Raw genomic sequence first — 20,419 nt, 5'->3', positions numbered from 1 at the left:
GACTGCTGTGAAATAAAGAAGCAACTGCTGAGGACTTTGTAAATCCACCATGTATGACTAGGGTTTTAAAAAATGTGTAAAAAAAAAAAAAAAAAATCTGACTTGTAGAAGAAAATAAAAAGCCAGCCCAAATACACGGAACAATTTAAAATATATATAGTTTTCCATTTCTTATTACTCTTCTTTTTTTTTTTTTTTTACAGAAATTCTTGGCTCAAGTATCAGTAATTAGACATTGTTTTTATTTAACATAATTTTTTAAAAAAAAAGTTATGTTAAGATTTAGAATTACAAAATGTTTTCTGAACTTTACAGCTCTATCGTCAAGTCTTTCCAAGATTTTGTACTTTTTTAAATTGTCTTTTTATTTAACTAAAACGTTTGCATATAACACTTTTAGAACATTAAAAAATGAATAAAGTTATGCAAAATAAATAAATATATATAATGGTGAAACTCTTTATTGATTTTTATTTTAAGATAAAACAAACAAACAAAAAAAAGATTGAAAAATTAAAAAAAATTAAAAATTCCAGACTCTTTTATTACACTTTTAATATTATTATTAATTTTAAAAATCATAACTGGGAAATTAAAATGATTTTTAATTTAATTAAATTTTAAGAAATTGAATTAAAATGAATTATTTCATAAATAGAGCTGAATTTAACATTTTAAGCTTTCCTTTACATTAAAAAAAAAACATTCAAGGTTTAACGTTACGTTATGTGTCGATATAATAAGACCATTTAAAGGAGTAAAATAACACGAGCTTTTAAATAAATTCGCTGACGATAACGGTACTTGCTAATTTGATGTTTAGAAATGTTTGCACTTTTATGATGAGAAATATTAAATACATTTCCTGTAATGATATTTGCGCTTGATATCATTAATATTCTAATAACACTCGGTATGTTTTGCTGAATTCTTTATGCGTTTCGTCCTGAGTGCTGTTATCCTTTACTCTGCAGTATATCTGGGTGTATTGTGCCGGGTTGGTGATATTGCGTTGTGTTTGTTTCCCCGCAGTCTGAGTGCAGTCCCGTCTGGTCTCAGATCAGTTTAAACACCGCAGCAGTGTACAGTTATGAGGCTCAGAGCGGTGAGTGCGCTGTTCTCTCATCAGCCTTACATCATCATCGTTACGTCATCGTAACATCGGTAAAACGCTGCGTTACGTTGCAGGGCACTGTGTAGTGTGCAGGTGTGATTCAGGACACGCACGCAGTCTGACTTAAACTGATTTATCAGAAAGAAAAACACTTGCTAGCTTAAAACTGACTGGCATCTTGATTGTTTACCATGAATATGGCTTCTAGCATGAGACTGACTAGCATGAGAGTGATTAACATAAAACTGACTAGCATGAGAGTGATTAACATGAGACTGACTAGCATGAGAGTGATTAACATGAGAGTGATTAGCATGAGAGTGATTAACATGAGAGTGACTAGCATGAGAGTGATTAACATGAGACTGACTAGCATGAGAGTGATTAGCATGAGAGTGATTAACATAAAACTGACTAGCATGAGAGTGATTAACATGAGACTGACTAGCATGAGAGTGATTAACATAAAACTGACTAGCATGAGAGTGATTAACATGAGACTGACTAGCATGAGAGTGATTAACATGAGACTGACTAGCATGAGAGTGATTAGCATAAAACTGACTAGCATGAGAGTGATTAACATGAGACTGACTAGCATGAGAGTGATTAACATGAGACTGACTAGCATGAGAGTGATTAACATAAAACTGACTAGCATGAGAGTGATTAACATGAGAGTGATTAACATAAAACTGACTAGCATGAGAGTGATTAACATGAGAGTGATTAACATAAAACTGACTAGCATGAGAGTGATTAACATGAGACTGACTAGCATGAGAGTGATTAACATAAAACTGACTAGCATGAGAGTGATTAACATGAGAGTGATTAGCATAAAACTGACTAGCATGAGAGTGATTAACATGAGAGTGATTAACATGAGACTGACTAGCATGAGAGTGATTAGCATAAAACTGACTAGCATGAGAGTGATTAGCATGAGAGTGATTAACATGAGACTGACTAGCATGAGAGTGATTAGCATAAAACTGACTAGCATGAGAGTGATTAGCATGAGAGTGATTAACATGAGACTGACTAGCATGAGAGTGATTAGCATAAAACTGACTAGCATGAGAGTGATTAGCATGAGAGTGATTAACATGAGACTGACTAGCATGAGAGTGATTAGCATAAAACTGACTAGCATGAGAGTGATTAGCATGAGAGTGATTAACATGAGACTGACTAGCATGAGAGTGATTAACATGAGACTGACTAGCATGAGAGTGATTAGCATAAAACTGACTAGCATGAGACTGACTAGCATGAGACTAATCTTTTACAGCCCTGATATCACAAATGCTTATACTTAAACTGACTTAAATGAATTGTTTTGTTTTGTTTTGTTTTCAGAACTGGCTAGGATGCCTAGATTGAAACAATAACTAGCATCTTTATCCTTTATAGCTGTATTTTAAAAGGTCCATTTTTTTTTTTTTTTTACATATTAAGTTGTGTAGTTTGTGCCTGTTTATGTCATTCAAAGTGACTGAGTGATTGTTTTGCTAGCACGAGACAGTGACTAGCATTTCTTTATAGCCACGTCCCTATAGAGGTTATCGTGTACGTCTTGTGTTGTGTCATTTCATATTGTGTGTCTCGGAGCTTGAATTGCCCACGTCTATGTTTTGTTTTTTATTCCCTAAACACACTTGTGACTACAGCTTGAGATATACTTACTAGCATCTTTACTTTATCGCTATATCACGTCGATTGATTGACACGTTTATGTTTTGGGGTTTTGTAGTGAGCGGGATGGACAGATCTGCCGGATCTACCAGTCTGCAGTGTTTGTCCAGCATCGTGGACCGACTGTCCTCGAGGAACACGGACGCTCTGTCCCCGAGTCCCTGCGACTCGCAGTGCAGCACTCCGGAAAGTCCGAACACACTCGTCTACCACGTCCTGTAAGAGCGACAGAGACGCGCTGTGTGTGCACACACACACTCGGGGAGGAGCGTCATGTATAAATTCCTGCTGGAGTAATCTACAATATCATTTCCAGCATTTTCTTAAGACTTTAAACAGAGCACACTCACACACACACACACACACACACACACACACACACACACACACACACACACACACACACATCCTGTGACAAAACGGTCATAAAGAAAATATATTTTCACAATTATAATTTTGCAATGTATGAAAATACACATTGAGATATTAAATTGATATATTTTAAATATATTGTTTAATTAATATATTGAACATATTTACAGATATTTATATTTAACACGGGGTATATGTGACATGTTCAACTTTTTTACTTTAGCATATTTAGCATTAAATATTGTGTATATATATAAAATTGGTTGAACATGACGTGTTAAATGTTAAATATAATTATCTGTTATATATATATATATATATTAAACAAATATAAAATATACATTAAATAATAAATCTAACCGATACATATATATATATATATTAGTGTTATACTTTAGTGGATTTTTCACAAATTATGAAAAAAAAAATTTTTGAAATAAATATGAATCTGGAACTCTAAATGGTTCTCCGGTTTGTTTCCAGCGTTCACGGTTCTGCGTGGAACCCTACACCCGACACGCAGAACCCACGCTAGAACATCCGCAGAGCTCTCGAGGAACCGCCTCTTCTTAACAAGAGTGCGAAGCCGAGCGTTTAAAAAACAAACAAACAAACAAAGAAAAAACGTGAAATTAATTTTAAAACACATTTTCATATGCACATACACTGCAAAAGATATTTGTAAATACACTGTGTGTGTGTGTGTGTGTGTGTGTGTGTGTGTGTGTGTGTGTGTGTTGTTCATTTTTATTTCTTTTTTCTGTATTAGAGGTAGCGTAATTCCAGTAAATGTAAACATACGTAAAGACGTAAAAACTTGTTGATTTTTTTTTTAAACTTTATGCCTTTATTTTGTCAAATGTTTTGAAAACGTTATTCACAGCCGTAACTATTTCTGATTCCTTCATCACGGTATATCATCACAGACTAAATCCAGTTACACACACACACACACACACACACACACACACACACACACTTCTCACTGCATATCACACCCTGTCTTTTCCCTTTTTATTATGATGATTATGATTATGATTATTATTTTCTTCCGTCTCACACCGAAACCTTCTCTCGGTCTAATAAAAGCGAGCGTAGGGACGAATCCTCGGGTTCTGTGTTGTAAATAATTCTGTACATGCTGTACTTTTGTATTGTGAACGTTACACGCTTTACTGTATTCGCGTGTTTCATATTTAAGTTCTTCACTCTCCTCGCTCCGTGTCCGGCTCCGTGTCCGGCTCCGTGTCCGGCTCCGTGTCCGGCTCCGTGTCCGGCTCCGTGTCCGGCTCCGTGTCCTTCCTCCTGGATCGTATTTAAATGAGGAATAAATTCGAGCGTTGGTACACAAGCTGTTTCCTGTCTCTCAGTAGAAATGCTAAGAGCAGCACGTAGAAGTCCTCCACACGCCATTTGTCATCGTCGGAGGTGTGTGTGTGTGTGTGTGTGTGTGTGTTGAGGTGACGGATGACGAGGCGTTGAAGAAAAAGAGACGGAGGAAGTAAGGGTTTGTGTAGCGTTGTGTAATGTAACAAATGCTGCACATCGTTCACACCTTTAATGCCACTGTCATGAACAAATGGCTTTGGGCTGTGTGTGTGTGTGTGTGTGTGTGTGGGAACTTATTAGCCACATGAGCTTTATTTAAGCCTTACGTGTGACATCTGAAGCTCACTCAAGACTCAAGACCTTTAACCTTTTCATTCCCCTCATTACTTCCTTGTTTTTTCTTCAGTCGCTATAAAAAAAATCATAAACATATATTAAACTCTCTTCTCATCGCTTAATAAACACTCGCATAGAAGATATTAGTCTGTGAGCTCTAAAAGAGATCTCACTCACACACACACACACACACACACACACACACACACACAGGAGTAATCATCTATCACAAATATGTTAAATCTAATTAAGCTGATTGAACAGTTTAACGAGTTCTGGATTGTGATTGGTTCAGAAGGTGTCGATTAGTTGTCTAGAACAGCAGCTCGGACAGCAGCGCAGGTTTATATTCACACGCTCGTTCTAATAAGTTATCGTTGCTATAGCAACGGCTCGTCCACATGCTGTGAGCAACGTAACACGGGCAGAAGGTCAAGCCTGTAAAGATCTTAACAACAAACGATGGGTAAATTTCGCAGGAATTGAACCGATAGAATAAAGTGACTTGGTATGGAGCAGCTCTTCCCTTTGGTTTGTTTATGTAAATAGTGAAGCCTTGTGGGTAAAATTGCGCCTGGACAGAGCGGAAAGCTTTAACCGGTTAATGAGTAGGAGAAAAGGAAGGAAAAAACTAAAGAAAGAAGTGCTTTTCACACGTGAACTAGTCATTCATAATCTGACGTTTCACGCTGTACATTCCTAAACCCTGGGGTTAACGTTCTAATTTGCATATTTTTCAATGTCAGCAACTGTGATTGGATAAACAAGCTATATATTTACTGGTTTAAATAACGACTTATAAAGAAAAAAAAAAACCTTCTCGGCTGTTTTAAGCCCACTTCTGAATTCCAAGTGTGAAACGTTCTTCTACCCGGGTTAAAAGCGAGGATTAGAACGACGATAACCCGGGTTAAAAGCGAGGATTAGAACGACGATAACCCGGGTTAAAAGCGAGGATTAGAACGATGATATCCCGGGTTAAAAGCGAGGATTAGAACGACGATAACCCGGGTTAAAAGCGTGGATTAGAACGATGATATCTCGGGGTTAAAAGCGAGGATTAGAACGACGATAACCCGGGTTAAAAGCGAGGATTAGAACGATGATAACCCGGGTTAAAAGCGAGGATTAGAACGATGATAACTCGGGTTAAAAGCGAGGATTAGAACGATGATAACCCGGGTTAAAAGCGAGGATTAGAACGACGATATCTCGGGTTAAAAGCGTGGATTAGAACGACGATAACCCGGGTTAAAAGCGTGGATTAGAACGACGATAACCCGGGTTAAAAGCGAGGATTAGAACGACGATAACCCGGGTTAAAAGCGAGGATTAGAACGATGATAACCCGGGTTAAAAGCGAGGATTAGAACGATGATAACTCGGGGTTAAAAGCGTGGATTAGAACGATGATATCTCGGGGTTAAAAGCGAGGATTAGAACGATGATAACCCGGGGTTAAAAGCGAGGATTAGAACGATGATAACTCGGGGTTAAAAGCGAGGATTAGAACGATGATAACCCGGGTTAAAAGCGAGGATTAGAACGACGATAACTCGGGTTAAAAGCGTGGATTAGAACGACGATAACCCGGGTTAAAAGCGAGGATTAGAACGACGATAACCCGGGTTAAAAGCGAGGATTAGAACGATGATAACCCGGGTTAAAAGCGAGGATTAGAACGATGATAACCCGGGTTAAAAGCGAGGATTAGAACGATGATAACTCGGGGTTAAAAGCGTGGATTAGAACGATGATATCTCGGGGTTAAAAGCGAGGATTAGAACGATGATAACCCGGGTTAAAAGCGAGGATTAGAACGATGATAACCCGGGTTAAAAGCGAGGATTAGAACGATGATAACCCGGGTTAAAAGCGAGGATTAGAACGATGATAACCCGGGTTAAAAGCGTGGATTAGAACGATGATAACTCGGGGTTAAAAGCGAGGATTAGAACGACGATAACCCGGGTTAAAAGCGAGGATTAGAACGATGATAACTCGGGGTTAAAAGCGTGGATTAGAACGATGATAACCCGGGTTAAAAGCGAGGATTAGAACGATGATAACCCGGGTTAAAAGCGAGGATTAGAACGATGATAACTCGGGGTTAAAAGCGTGGATTAGAACGACGATAACCCGGGTTAAAAGCGAGGATTAGAACGATGATAACTCGGGGTTAAAAGCGTGGATTAGAACGATGATAACCCGGGTTAAAAGCGAGGATTAGAACGATGATAACCCGGGGTTAAAAGCGAGGATTAGAACGATGATAACCCGGGTTAAAAGCGTGGATTAGAACGATGATAACTCGGGGTTAAAAGCGAGGATTAGAACGATGATAACCCGGGTTAAAAGCGTGGATTAGAACGATGATATCTCGGGGTTAAAAGCGAGGATTAGAACGATGATAACCCGGGTTAAAAGCGAGGATTAGAACGATGATATCTCGGGGTTAAAAGCGAGGATTAGAACGATGATAACCCGGGTTAAAAGCGTGGATTAGAACGATGATAACTCGGGGTTAAAAGCGAGGATTAGAACGATGATAACCCGGGTTAAAAGCGAGGATTAGAACGATGATAACTCGGGGTTAAAAGCGTGGATTAGAACGATGATAACCCGGGTTAAAAGCGAGGATTAGAACGATGATAACTCGGGGTTAAAAGCGTGGATTAGAACGATGATAACCCGGGTTAAAAGCGTGGATTAGAACGATGATAACCCGGGTTAAAAGCGTGGATTAGAACGATGATAACCCGGGTTAAAAGCGAGGATTAGAGCGACGATAACCCGGGTTAAAAGCGTGGATTAGAACGACGATAACCCGGGTTAAAAGCGTGGATTAGAACGACGATAACCCGGGTTAAAAGCGAGGATTAGAACGACGATAACCCGGGTTAAAAGCGAGGATTAGAACGATGATAACTCGGGGTTAAAAGCGTGGATTAGAACGATGATAACCCGGGTTAAAAGCGTGGATTAGAACGACGATAACCCGGGTTAAAAGCGTGGATTAGAACGACGATAACTCGGGGTTAAAAGCGTGGATTAGAACGACGATAACCCGGGTTAAAAGCGTGGATTAGAACGATGATAACTCGGGGTTAAAAGCGTGGATTAGAACGACGATAACCCGGGTTAAAAGCGTGGATTAGAACGATGATATCTCGGGGTTAAAAGCGTGGATTAGAACGACGATAACCCGGGTTAAAAGCAAGGATTAGAACGACGATAACCCGGGTTAAAAGCGTGGATTAGAACGATGATATCTCGGGGTTAAAAGCGTGGATTAGAACGACGATAACCCGGGTTAAAAGCGAGGATTAGAACGACGATAACCCGGGTTAAAAGCGAGGATTAGAACGACGATAACCCGGGTTAAAAGCGAGGATTAGAACGACGATAACCCGGGTTAAAAGCGAGGATTAGAACGATGATAACTCGGGTTAAAAGCGAGGATTAGAACGACGATATCTCGGGGTTAAAAGCGAGGATTAGAACGATGATAACCCGGGTTAAAAGCGAGGATTAGAACGACGATAACCCGGGTTAAAAGCGAGGATTAGAACGATGATAACCCGGGTTAAAAGCGAGGATTAGAACGACGATAACCCGGGTTAAAAGCGTGGATTAGAACGACGATAACCCGGGTTAAAAGCGAGGATTAGAACGACGATAACCCGGGTTAAAAGCGAGGATTAGAACGACGATAACCCGGGTTAAAAGCGAGGATTAGAACGACGATAACCCGGGTTAAAAGCGTGGATTAGAACGACGATAACCCGGGTTAAAAGCGAGGATTAGAACGACGATAACCCGGGTTAAAAGCGAGGATTAGAACGACGATAACCCGGGTTAAAAGCGAGGATTAGAACGATGATAACCCGGGTTAAAAGCGAGGATTAGAACGACGATAACCCGGGTTAAAAGCGTGGATTAGAACGACGATAACCCGGGTTAAAAGCGAGGATTAGAACGATGATAACTCGGGGTTAAAAGCGTGGATTAGAACGATGATAACCCGGGTTAAAAGCGAGGATTAGAACGATGATAACTCGGGGTTAAAAGCGTGGATTAGAACGACGATAACCCGGGTTAAAAGCGTGGATTAGAACGACGATAACCCGGGTTAAAAGCGAGGATTAGAACGATGATAACCCGGGTTAAAAGCGTGGATTAGAACGATGATATCTCGGGGTTAAAAGCGAGGATTAGAACGATGATAACCCGGGTTAAAAGCGTGGATTAGAACGATGATATCTCGGGGTTAAAAGCGAGGATTAGAACGACGATAACCCGGGTTAAAAGCGAGGATTAGAACGACGATAACCCGGGTTAAAAGCGTGGATTAGAACGACGATAACCCGGGTTAAAAGCGAGGATTAGAACGACGATAACCCGGGTTAAAAGCGAGGATTAGAACGATGATAACCCGGGTTAAAAGCGAGGATTAGAACGATGATATCCCGGGTTAAAAGCGAGGATTAGAACGATGATAACCCGGGTTAAAAGCGTGGATTAGAACGACGATAACCCGGGTTAAAAGCGAGGATTAGAACGACGATAACCCGGGTTAAAAGCGAGGATTAGAACGACGATAACCCGGGTTAAAAGCGTGGATTAGAACGATGATATCTCGGGGTTAAAAGCGAGGATTAGAACGATGATAACCCGGGTTAAAAGCGTGGATTAGAACGATGATATCTCGGGGTTAAAAGCGAGGATTAGAACGACGATAACCCGGGTTAAAAGCGTGGATTAGAACGATGATAACCCGGGTTAAAAGCGAGGATTAGAACGATGATAACCCGGGTTAAAAGCGTGGATTAGAACGATGATATCTCGGGGTTAAAAGCGAGGATTAGAACGATGATATCTCTGGGTTAAAAGCGTGGATTAGAACGATGATAACCCGGGTTAAAAGCGAGGATTAGAACGATGATAACTCGGGGTTAAAAGCGTGGATTAGAACGATGATATCTCGGGGTTAAAAGCGAGGATTAGAACGACGATAACCCGGGTTAAAAGCGAGGATTAGAACGATGATAACCCGGGTTAAAAGCGAGGATTAGAACGATGATAACCCGGGTTAAAAGCGAGGATTAGAACGATGATATCCCGGGTTAAAAGCGAGGATTAGAACGATGATAACCCGGGTTAAAAGCGTGGATTAGAACGACGATAACCCGGGTTAAAAGCGTGGATTAGAACGACGATAACCCGGGTTAAAAGCGAGGATTAGAACGATGATAACCCGGGTTAAAAGCGTGGATTAGAACGACGATAACCCGGGTTAAAAGCGTGGATTAGAACGATGATATCTCGGGGTTAAAAGCGAGGATTAGAACGATGATAACCCGGGTTAAAAGCGAGGATTAGAACGATGATAACCCGGGTTAAAAGCGAGGATTAGAACGATGATATCCCGGGTTAAAAGCGAGGATTAGAACGATGATAACCCGGGTTAAAAGCGTGGATTAGAACGACGATAACCCGGGTTAAAAGCGTGGATTAGAACGACGATAACCCGGGTTAAAAGCGAGGATTAGAACGATGATAACCCGGGTTAAAAGCGTGGATTAGAACGACGATAACCCGGGTTAAAAGCGTGGATTAGAACGATGATAACCCGGGTTAAAAGCGTGGATTAGAACGATGATAACCCGGGTTAAAAGCGAGGATTAGAACGATGATAACCCGGGTTAAAAGCGTGGATTAGAACGATGATAACCCGGGTTAAAAGCGAGGATTAGAACGATGATATCTCGGGGTTAAAAGCGAGGATTAGAACGATGATATCTCGGGGTTAAAAGCGAGGATTAGAACGATGATAACCCGGGTTAAAAGCGAGGATTAGAACGATGATAACCCGGGTTAAAAGCGAGGATTAGAACAACGATAACCCGGGTTAAAAGCGAGGATTAGAACGATGATATCTCGGGTTAAAAGCGAGGATTAGAACGATGATAACTCGGGGTTAAAAATAAGGTCCAAAATGTCAGAATTTCCACCCGATTTTCTTAATTAGAATGTGAGAAAGAAAGTAAATATACTATTAGAGAAGCCGAGTGTCTTTTCTGCCGTGTACGCCTGTTTCAGTTCATGAACGTACATACGACGGTTCCGTTATCGCATCTTGTTGCCGTATGGTAACATTTACATTTTATAAAATATATAAACGTGTTTCAGTGACAAAAATAAATAAATAAAAGTTAGCGTATGGCAGATAGTGTTTACATTCTTTCCTTTAATCGAATTGAGAGCCCGACAGTGATGACCTTCACCGTGACATGTGACTGCAGGGAAGGAAGTGCAAACAGCACTTCCTGGTCATATGACATGGAGTTTTATTGTTCTGTCAAGGCTAAAAGACTCCTTTTTCCAGTTACATAGGAAAATAGTAGGTTTGTATTATTGTCTATCAAAGAACGGGAGATGTATAATAATGAATCGTTGCCATATGGCAACACCATCCAGTAAAGGGCTAACGAGCATGACAGAGGCAGCCGTGGCAAGAAAACAAGCTTCTGAGACGACAAGAGGAAGGGACTGAAATCTTTTCTAAATAAAAGGATTGTAACTGCGATCAGATGTTCAGCAATTTAGCAATACAGAAGTACTTATAGTGCTTGAAGGTTGATGATGGACTGGGGTGTGTGTGTGTGTGTGTGTGTGTGTGTGTGTGTGTGTGTGTGTGTGTGTGTGTGTGTGTGTCCAAATCAGAAGGCAGAGACATCAAAGCAAATACATCTGTTTCCACATAATGTCATCATAAGAAATATCAAACCAACTTTTTTCCTCCACAGATATTTTCTCTTGTTAGGAATGAAGGTTCTGTGCTGAAGCTCCTGGATAAGTCTTTACAAACCTGTAGTAACAGATTTTAGCCACCAGGAGGCAGTAAATTGCTACAAACGGCTAAGACACCAGGCTGAAAATCTCCATTCTATGATAATCATCTGATCCTGAATCATTTCTCTTCTTCCAGAGTTTTGTAAATAAAGATTACTATAAAACTGAAAGAACTTTGGTACAGGAATGAAGATCAACCAGTCGAGACTCTGATGTACACACAGACATATATGTATTTATTCATACAAATATAATATAATATAATATAATATAATATAATATAATATACGTATATAACAATTGCATATTACCTGGTATTGTTTTTGTCTGTCTGTACAAGTTTAATCAGTCTTCAAAATGCACGTCATCGATAAGAAAAGTGTTTAAAACATACAAAACGGAGAGAAAAGTCAGGCCGAGGAACAGCTCGTACAGCAGATTCGCTTCACAGCATCGTCTGGTTCCTGCGACACGGTTTTCCTGCACCCCGATCTCTCACAGGTTCACGAATAAACCGAATAAAAACCAAACGAAACGAGTTATTCGAATTATTCCGATTTGGACCAGGCTTCGTGAGTCACTTGACTACAGAGTCGATTCTTTTGAACGAATTTTTAAAACGAGCGTTTTGATCCGTTTGATTGTGAATTTAAAACCTGGAAACAACTCCAACCGCAGGGACACTTCGATTTTTTGGAATAAGAATAAGCCGTGGAAGTAAAACGACTCCTTTGCGAATTGATTCGATTCATTTGATTCACTTTAGAGGGACGATTCAGTTAAAAATTACAGCAACGCAATCACCTTCGCGTCCGTGCGAGTTCGATGTTTGCTTCTTTAGTTATGAAGTTAAAATAAGTAACAGAACTAACCGAAGTTAATCAAAATCTCTCTCTCTCTCTCTCTCTCTCTCACACACACACACACACACACACACACTAATTTTCATATACTTGCTCGAGATGACATTAAGCTCAGTGACATTTTATTTTTAAGAGCATAATAGCATCATAAGAGCATAATTTTAAGGGCATAATGTTAACATCTGTAACTTTTCAGTTAGTATCTGTACACATTTTGAAGCCTTGAGTGATGAAAATCAACTGCAGGATTAGCATGAACTCGACTCCAGCACTCGCGGCTAACTGGCTAACTAGCGAGAAGTAACATTAGCCTAATCTTTATGTAGCAGAGCAAAATTAGGTAACTTCATATCAGCTACAAATATACTTATGTAAGAATTGAATTTCATTCAAACATTTCCTTCCCAAGAAAGCTCATTTGTCTTACTGATTAAAAGAAGCTAACTTCAGCCACTCATACAACGTCAGTTAGCATAAATTTCATCATCAGGCTAGCACTGGCTATCAAGCCAGACCACATGTATTATAGATGAAGTTAAACTCTTGTAGTTGCGTCCGATTTCTTTCACTTCAAACTTTTTCTGCCTGCTGATACGCCTCACTACGTCAACTTGGCTCACCCACAAGCTAAACCCAGCAACTGAGCTGTTACAGATGACGTTAGCTAACGTTAGCGTCGTAACTCTAACACAAAACCAAAGAAGCTCGGCTTGTCTCGGCTAATCGGTTAGAAAACGTTGCACGCGCTTGATTTTTCACTGAACTGTTCCTTTAAAGAGTCGTTTAAAGAGTCATTTAAAGAGTCGATTCCTTCATAAATTGTGTGTCAATCTCAGTGAATGAATGATTGTCAGTAGTGGAGAAGATTACGGCCGGTTTTGATCGGACGAGACGCTCGGTTTCGGAATATACAATAAAATCGAACGGGATTACATTCGGGAAAACTCTTCAAGATCACAAACTAGAAAATTTGCAAATAATAAAATAGCGTTATGTTACATGACCACCACTTTATATAACTTTATTCATTTATTTCATATATCTTCTGTGTGTGTACGACATTCATATGCTCATAAATATCAACGTTTTTGTAGAACTGTAACATCGCGTCGTGAACAAATCTGTAAATGTAGCTAATCACACTCCGTCAACTTCAGCAAATTCGCGTCGATATTTAAACTATATTCCTCTGTAAATCAGGTTCATTTTATGTTTCACGTAGAGCCAAAATGCTACCTAACAAAGCACAACGCTAGCAATCAAGCCAGCAGTCATGCTAAACTGCTAACCTTCCTGCTCTGCAGGCTAACATTTGTTGTTAACAATAGAAGCATTTTTGTCCCAACTATTTTTCTTCTTCTCGCGTTACGTGCCATTAACAGTACCTTTAAGTTTGTACAGAATGTCCATGACTGCTAACACGGCTAACATTAAAATGTTAACTAGCAAAAGAGTGGGAAAGCATGTAGCTAGTTAGCAGAAATGCTAGAAGTAATGCTAAATGTTCTGCTAGCTTGTTTTTATGTTAGGTAACAAAAAAAAATATTATATATTTCCTCCAGACTGTGATTATGTCGATGAACTGTTAATGTATTTGTACAAAATGTCCATAAATGCTAACACATCTGGGCTAAAGCTAGTATTCATCCTTGCAGTTATTTTTCATGCTCTGCTAGCTTTTGGTTGTTTGTTTTTCTGTTAGCGAAAGTAGCATTTTTGTCCCAACTGTGCCATGTACCTTTAATTTTATTTGCACAGAATGTTCAGAAATGCTAAAATAATGAACTAGCGTAAAGTGTGAAAGCGTACAGTTAGCTAGCAGTTATCGTCTGCTGGCTTGTTTTTCATGAGCTATTTTAGCATTTTTGCTCCATACTGTAACGTTAACAGTTAAGGTTAGTTGCGCAGAATGTCCAGGAACGCAAACACAAATGCTAGCTAAAGCCTGCAGGGACATTAGCAGTTAGCGTTCATGTCCTGCTAGCTTCTGTTTGTTGTTAGCCAAACCAGTTTCTTTCTCAGAGCCTTGCGTTTGGCGTTAAACCAAATTTTTACAGAACTTTCACGACGTTTTTAAAACCAACTGAAGTGTGTTATTGCTAAATCTACACTTTTTTTTAAATATATATATATATATATATATAAAATATTTCTTGCTACAACACGGTATAAAATACCTCACTTTTATCCGGTAAAAGACGACATCTGACACTATTTTCTTTCGCACAGACACGAGCACCAGAAGAATCTGTTAATAAGTTAGCATAGAAAGCGGCGACTAAACAATAAACTGGTTTAAAAACACAAATAAAAGCTCGAATAAAACTACAAGCGGGACGTTTTTTTTTCTTTGGAACGGGTCACAACTGGTGGGGAAAAGGAGAAGTGAGAGTTACGCCGTGATCGCTGTCGTCATTCTGCAGTCGTTCCTACGTACGCTTAGCGAGCGCCGACGTCTACGATCGATCAGGACGTTGTAAAGCTGTAGGTAGTACACTAAAACAAGCGAGAGTGCTTTTCGCTGGAAAAGGACGTGACCCTCGTCTGCAGATTGTGAAGTTCGAATAAAGCTCATGGTGTGTTGTTTACTTTTTCTTCTTCTGGAACAACCTGTGAAGTAGCAAAGCAACAAACACTGAGAGTGTTAGCGAAGGCTAAGGCTAAGGCTAAGCACAAGGCTACGACTGTGTCCAAAATCACGTAATACACATATTTAACGTGAACATACTGGAATTTTTTGCACAGAATGCTCCATGTGACTTGTATAGAAGGTCTGAAAATGCCAACACGGCTAATAATAAATGCACATTAGCAATGTGTAAAGCTTGCAGTTAGCTAGCAATCAGTCACGCTGTGTAAGTGCTAACTTTCTTTCTAAAGGATTAATAATAATAATAATAATAATAATAATAATAATAATAATAATACAGTCAGATATTACTAATAATGAATTAGTATGGCTCCTTTTGGCTAATAATGAAATGGCCAGCAGTTAATTTTATTGAATAAATATAGTGCCCTCTGCTGGTCAATAAAATTATCATTAAGTACTTTTCTTTAATAAATCTGGTGCCTCTTTATAGCAAATAATTCCATATAATAAACACAACAACTCATTTTTACTCAGTACCTGCAGTGCCCCCTGCTGGAGCATTAAAAAAACAAACAATAAACGTTCTTACTCAGTAATTGTAGCGCCCCCTGCTGTCCGTGTGTTGGGGGCCTTAAAGCAATGAAAAGCCTCACCTACGCTGTGTGGTTCTGTTGAGTGTTGAGGTTGTGTTGTTGCTGTTGCTGAATGAGGAGCTGCTGCTGCTGACGGCGTCGTGCCGAGCGGAGTTTCTCGAAGCGAGCCTCCATCTCCTCCAGCACTTTGGGCGTGTAGCGCACCACCAGCTTCACACTGCCCTCAGCCGCCTTCAGCAGCTCCACGGCCTTCTCGTGGTGCTCGCCTTCCACGCTCTGAGAATGGAATCACACAAAAATCGCCATAATGTGTTGTGTTAACATTCATTCACAGCTTTGGAAATTAGCTCCGCCTCCTTACTCAGCTCTAGCCACCTTCCATTAACGGAAGCACAGCGTATGCAGTTTAAACAGAGGGCGCAATCGGTCAGTCAGGGGGCAGGTGACGTCTTGTCAATGCTTTCATTGCAAATGCAATTCACCTAATGGACATTAATTAATTACAGGAGCGGTGTGTAAGGTGTTTTATTTCGAATAAAGCCCACTGCAATGAAGAATCCAGCTTTAGAGCTCGTCTGAAGTTCAGTGAGGTGAACGTGAGCGTTACGTGCTGCATTGGCACTGCGGTTATTTTGAAACATGACAAACGTACTTTGATACCTTATCGTATACGAGCGTTAATTAGTTCTTTGCTCAGTAAAGCGCTGCACGTTTCCTTTACTGAGAACCTCTACCTCCAACATGGGAACAGATTTTCCCATTATAACCAAATGAAAACTCAAATGAATCCTGCGTGGTGCCGCTGCTGGAAGCCGCTGTTTTTCCTTCACAGTGTGTGAGAAAAGAAATTACAGTCTGAAGTTTGTCACGGCCTGAAAGTTTGGAGGAGAAACCGACAGAGACCAGTTTAACAAAAAAAACCCACTCTGAAATGTCTGCGCTTCCTTTTTAGCGGTGATGCAGATGGGATTTAAAGAGGAGTAGCTCTGAGAGTAAAAACGACGTTTCACTCCTATCTGATTCCCTTTGGAATAATAAAGGAGACGGATTACGTCTTCAGGAATTTCATGTGTAAAAAAGAATGAGTGATTGTCTAGAATGTCATTTAATTCGAGTGCTTTAAGCACTCTTTAAGGGGCCAAGCACTGAAAATTCTTACATCCGCATACCGTGTTCCCACTACTATATCCCCATACTCTGTTCCTACTACTATATCCCCATACCGTCTTCCTACTACTATATCCCCATACCGTCTTCCTACTACTATATCCCCATACCGTCTTCCTACTACTATATCCCCATACCGTGTTCCTACTACTATATCCCCATACCGTGTTCCTACTACTATATCCCCATACCGTGTTCCCACTACTATATCCCCATACCGTGTTCCCGCTACTATATCCCCATACCGTCTTCCTACTACTATATCCCCATACTCTGTTCCTACTACTATATCCCCATACCGTCTTCCTACTACTATATCCCCATACCGTCTTCCTACTACTATATCCCCATACCGTGTTCCCGCTACTATATCCCCATACCGTGTTCCTACTACTATATCCCCATACCGTGTTCCTACTACTATATCCCCATACCGTGTTCCCACTACTATATCCCCATACCGTCTTCCTACTACTATATCCCCATACCGTGTTCCTACTACTATATCCCCATACCGTGTTCCTACTACTATATCCCCATACCGTCTTCCTACTACTATATCCCCATACCGTCTTCCTACTACTATATCCCCATACCGTGTTCCCACTACTATATCCCCATACCGTGTTCCTGCTACTATATCCCCATACCGTGTTCCCGCTACTATATCCCCATACCGTGTTCCCGCTACTATATCCCCATACCGTGTTCCTACTACTATATCCCCATACCGTCTTCCTACTACTATAACCCCATACCGTCTTCCTACTACTATATCCCCATACTCTGTTCCTACTACTATATCCCCATACCGTGTTCCCGCTACTATATCCCCATACCGTGTTCCTACTACTATAACCCCATACCGTGTTCCCACTACTATATCCCCATACCGTGTTCCTACTACTATATCCCCATACCGTCTTCCTACTACTATATCCCCATACCGTCTTCCTGCTACTATATCCCCATACCGTGTTCCCGCTACTATATCCCCATACCGTGTTCCCGCTACTATATCCCCATACCGTGTTCCCGCTACTATATCCCCATACCGTGTTCCCGCTACTATATCCCCATACCGTGTTCCCACTACTATATCCCCATACCGTGTTCCTACTACTATATCCCCATACCGTGTTCCCACTACTATATCCCCATACCGTGTTCCCACTACTATATCCCCATACCGTCTTCCTACTACTATATCCCCATACCGTGTTCCCACTACTATATCCCCATACCGTGTTCCCACTACTATATCCCCATACCGTGTTCCCACTACTATATCCCCATACCGTGTTCCCACTACTATATCCCCATACCGTGTTCCCACTACTATATCCCCATACCGTCTTCCTACTACTATATCCCCATACCGTGTTCCTACTACTATATCCCCATACCGTGTTCCTACTACTATATCCCCATACCGTCTTCCTACTACTATATCCCCATACCGTCTTCCTACTACTATATCCCCATACCGTGTTCCCACTACTATATCCCCATACCGTGTTCCCACTACTATATCCCCATACCGTCTTCCTACTACTATATCCCCATACCGTCTTCCTACTACTATATCCCCATACCGTGTTCCCACTACTATATCCCCATACCGTGTTCCCACTACTATATCCCCATACCGTCTTCCTACTACTATATCCCCATACCGTGTTCCTACTACTATATCCCCATACCGTGTTCCCGCTACTATATCCCCATACCGTGTTCCCGCTACTATATCCCCATACCGTGTTCCTACTACTATATCCCCATACCGTGTTCCTACTACTATATCCCCATACCGTCTTCCTACTACTATATCCCCATACCGTGTTCCCACTACTATATCCCCATACCGTCTTCCTACTACTATATCCCCATACCGTCTTCCTACTACTATATCCCCATACCGTGTTCCTACTACTATATCCCCATACCGTGTTCCCACTACTATATCCCCATACCGTCTTCCTACTACTATATCCCCATACCGTGTTCCTACTACTATATCCCCATACCGTGTTCCTACTACTATATCCCCATACCGTGTTCCTGCTACTATATCCCCATACCGTGTTCCCGCTACTATATCCCCATACCGTCTTCCTACTACTATATCCCCATACCGTGTTCCTACTACTATATCCCCATACCGTGTTCCCGCTACTATATCCCCATACCGTCTTCCTACTACTATATCCCCATACCGTGTTCCTACTACTATATCCCCATACCGTGTTCCTGCTACTATATCCCCATACCGTGTTCCTACTACTATATCCCCATACCGTGTTCCTACTACTATATCCCCATACCGTGTTCCTACTACTATATCCCCATACCGTGTTCCCGCTACTATATCCCCATACTCTGTTCCTACTACTATATCCCCATACCGTCTTCCTACTACTATATCCCCATACCGTGTTCCTACTACTATATCCCCATACCGTGTTCCCGCTACTATATCCCCATACCGTCTTCCTACTACTATATCCCCATACCGTGTTCCTACTACTATATCCCCATACCGTGTTCCTGCTACTATATCCCCATACCGTGTTCCTACTACTATATCCCCATACCGTGTTCCTACTACTATATCCCCATACCGTGTTCCTACTACTATATCCCCATACCGTGTTCCCGCTACTATATCCCCATACTCTGTTCCTACTACTATATCCCCATACCGTCTTCCTACTACTATATCCCCATACCGTGTTCCCACTACTATATCCCCATACCGTGTTCCCACTACTATATCCCCATACCGTGTTCCCACTACTATATCCCCATACCGTGTTCCCACTACTATATCCCCATACCGTGTTCCCACTACTATATCCCCATACCGTCTTCCTACTACTATATCCCCATACCGTGTTCCTACTACTATATCCCCATACCGTCTTCCTACTACTATATCCCCATACCGTGTTCCCGCTACTATATCCCCATACCGTCTTCCTACTACTATATCCCCATACCGTCTTCCTACTACTATATCCCCATACCGTGTTCCCACTACTATATCCCCATACCGTGTTCCTGCTACTATATCCCCATACCGTGTTCCCGCTACTATATCCCCATACCGTCTTCCTACTACTATATCCCCATACCGTCTTCCTACTACTATATCCCCATACCGTGTTCCCGCTACTATATCCCCATACCGTCTTCCTACTACTATATCCCCATACCGTGTTCCTACTACTATATCCCCATACCGTGTTCCTGCTACTATATCCCCATACCGTGTTCCTACTACTATATCCCCATACCGTGTTCCTACTACTATATCCCCATACCGTGTTCCTACTACTATATCCCCATACCGTGTTCCCGCTACTATATCCCCATACTCTGTTCCTACTACTATATCCCCATACCGTCTTCCTACTACTATATCCCCATACCGTGTTCCTGCTACTATATCCCCATACCGTGTTCCCGCTACTATATCCCCATACCGTCTTCCTACTAC

The 20,419-nt window shown here is 41.0% G+C and overlaps 2 protein-coding genes across 3 annotated transcripts in view; one reads left to right on the top strand and one right to left on the bottom strand.

The window, feature by feature from the left end:
• The window catches only part of myf5 (myogenic factor 5), a 7,729-nt gene extending 3,274 nt beyond the window's left edge, over window positions 1-4,455 (top strand). The window contains exons 2-3 of the mRNA XM_017493744.3: window positions 1,033-1,105; window positions 2,871-4,455. Of these exons, the coding sequence (XP_017349233.1) occupies window positions 1,033-1,105; window positions 2,871-3,034 (237 nt within the window). The 3' untranslated portion in view covers window positions 3,035-4,455. The remainder of the gene's footprint in view (window positions 1-1,032; window positions 1,106-2,870) is intronic.
• A 7,464-nt stretch (window positions 4,456-11,919) lies between these two features.
• Window positions 11,920-20,419, bottom strand: part of lin7a (lin-7 homolog A (C. elegans)) — a 39,075-nt gene continuing 30,575 nt past the window's right edge. For both annotated transcript variants that reach the window (XM_017493743.3, XM_047162325.1), the window contains exons 5-6: window positions 15,814-16,029; window positions 11,920-15,177 (exon numbers count right to left, since the gene is read on the bottom strand). In XM_017493743.3, coding sequence (XP_017349232.1) covers window positions 15,814-16,029 — 216 coding nt within the window. In that variant the 3' untranslated portion in view covers window positions 11,920-15,177. The remainder of the gene's footprint in view (window positions 15,178-15,813; window positions 16,030-20,419) is intronic.

The sequence above is a fragment of the Ictalurus punctatus genome, chromosome 19 (genome assembly GCF_001660625.3).
Source record: "Ictalurus punctatus breed USDA103 chromosome 19, Coco_2.0, whole genome shotgun sequence".
Taxonomy (NCBI): domain Eukaryota; kingdom Metazoa; phylum Chordata; class Actinopteri; order Siluriformes; family Ictaluridae; genus Ictalurus; species Ictalurus punctatus.
The sequence above is the reverse complement of the archived record's forward strand: the minus strand, read 5'-3'. Positions and strand labels throughout refer to the sequence as shown.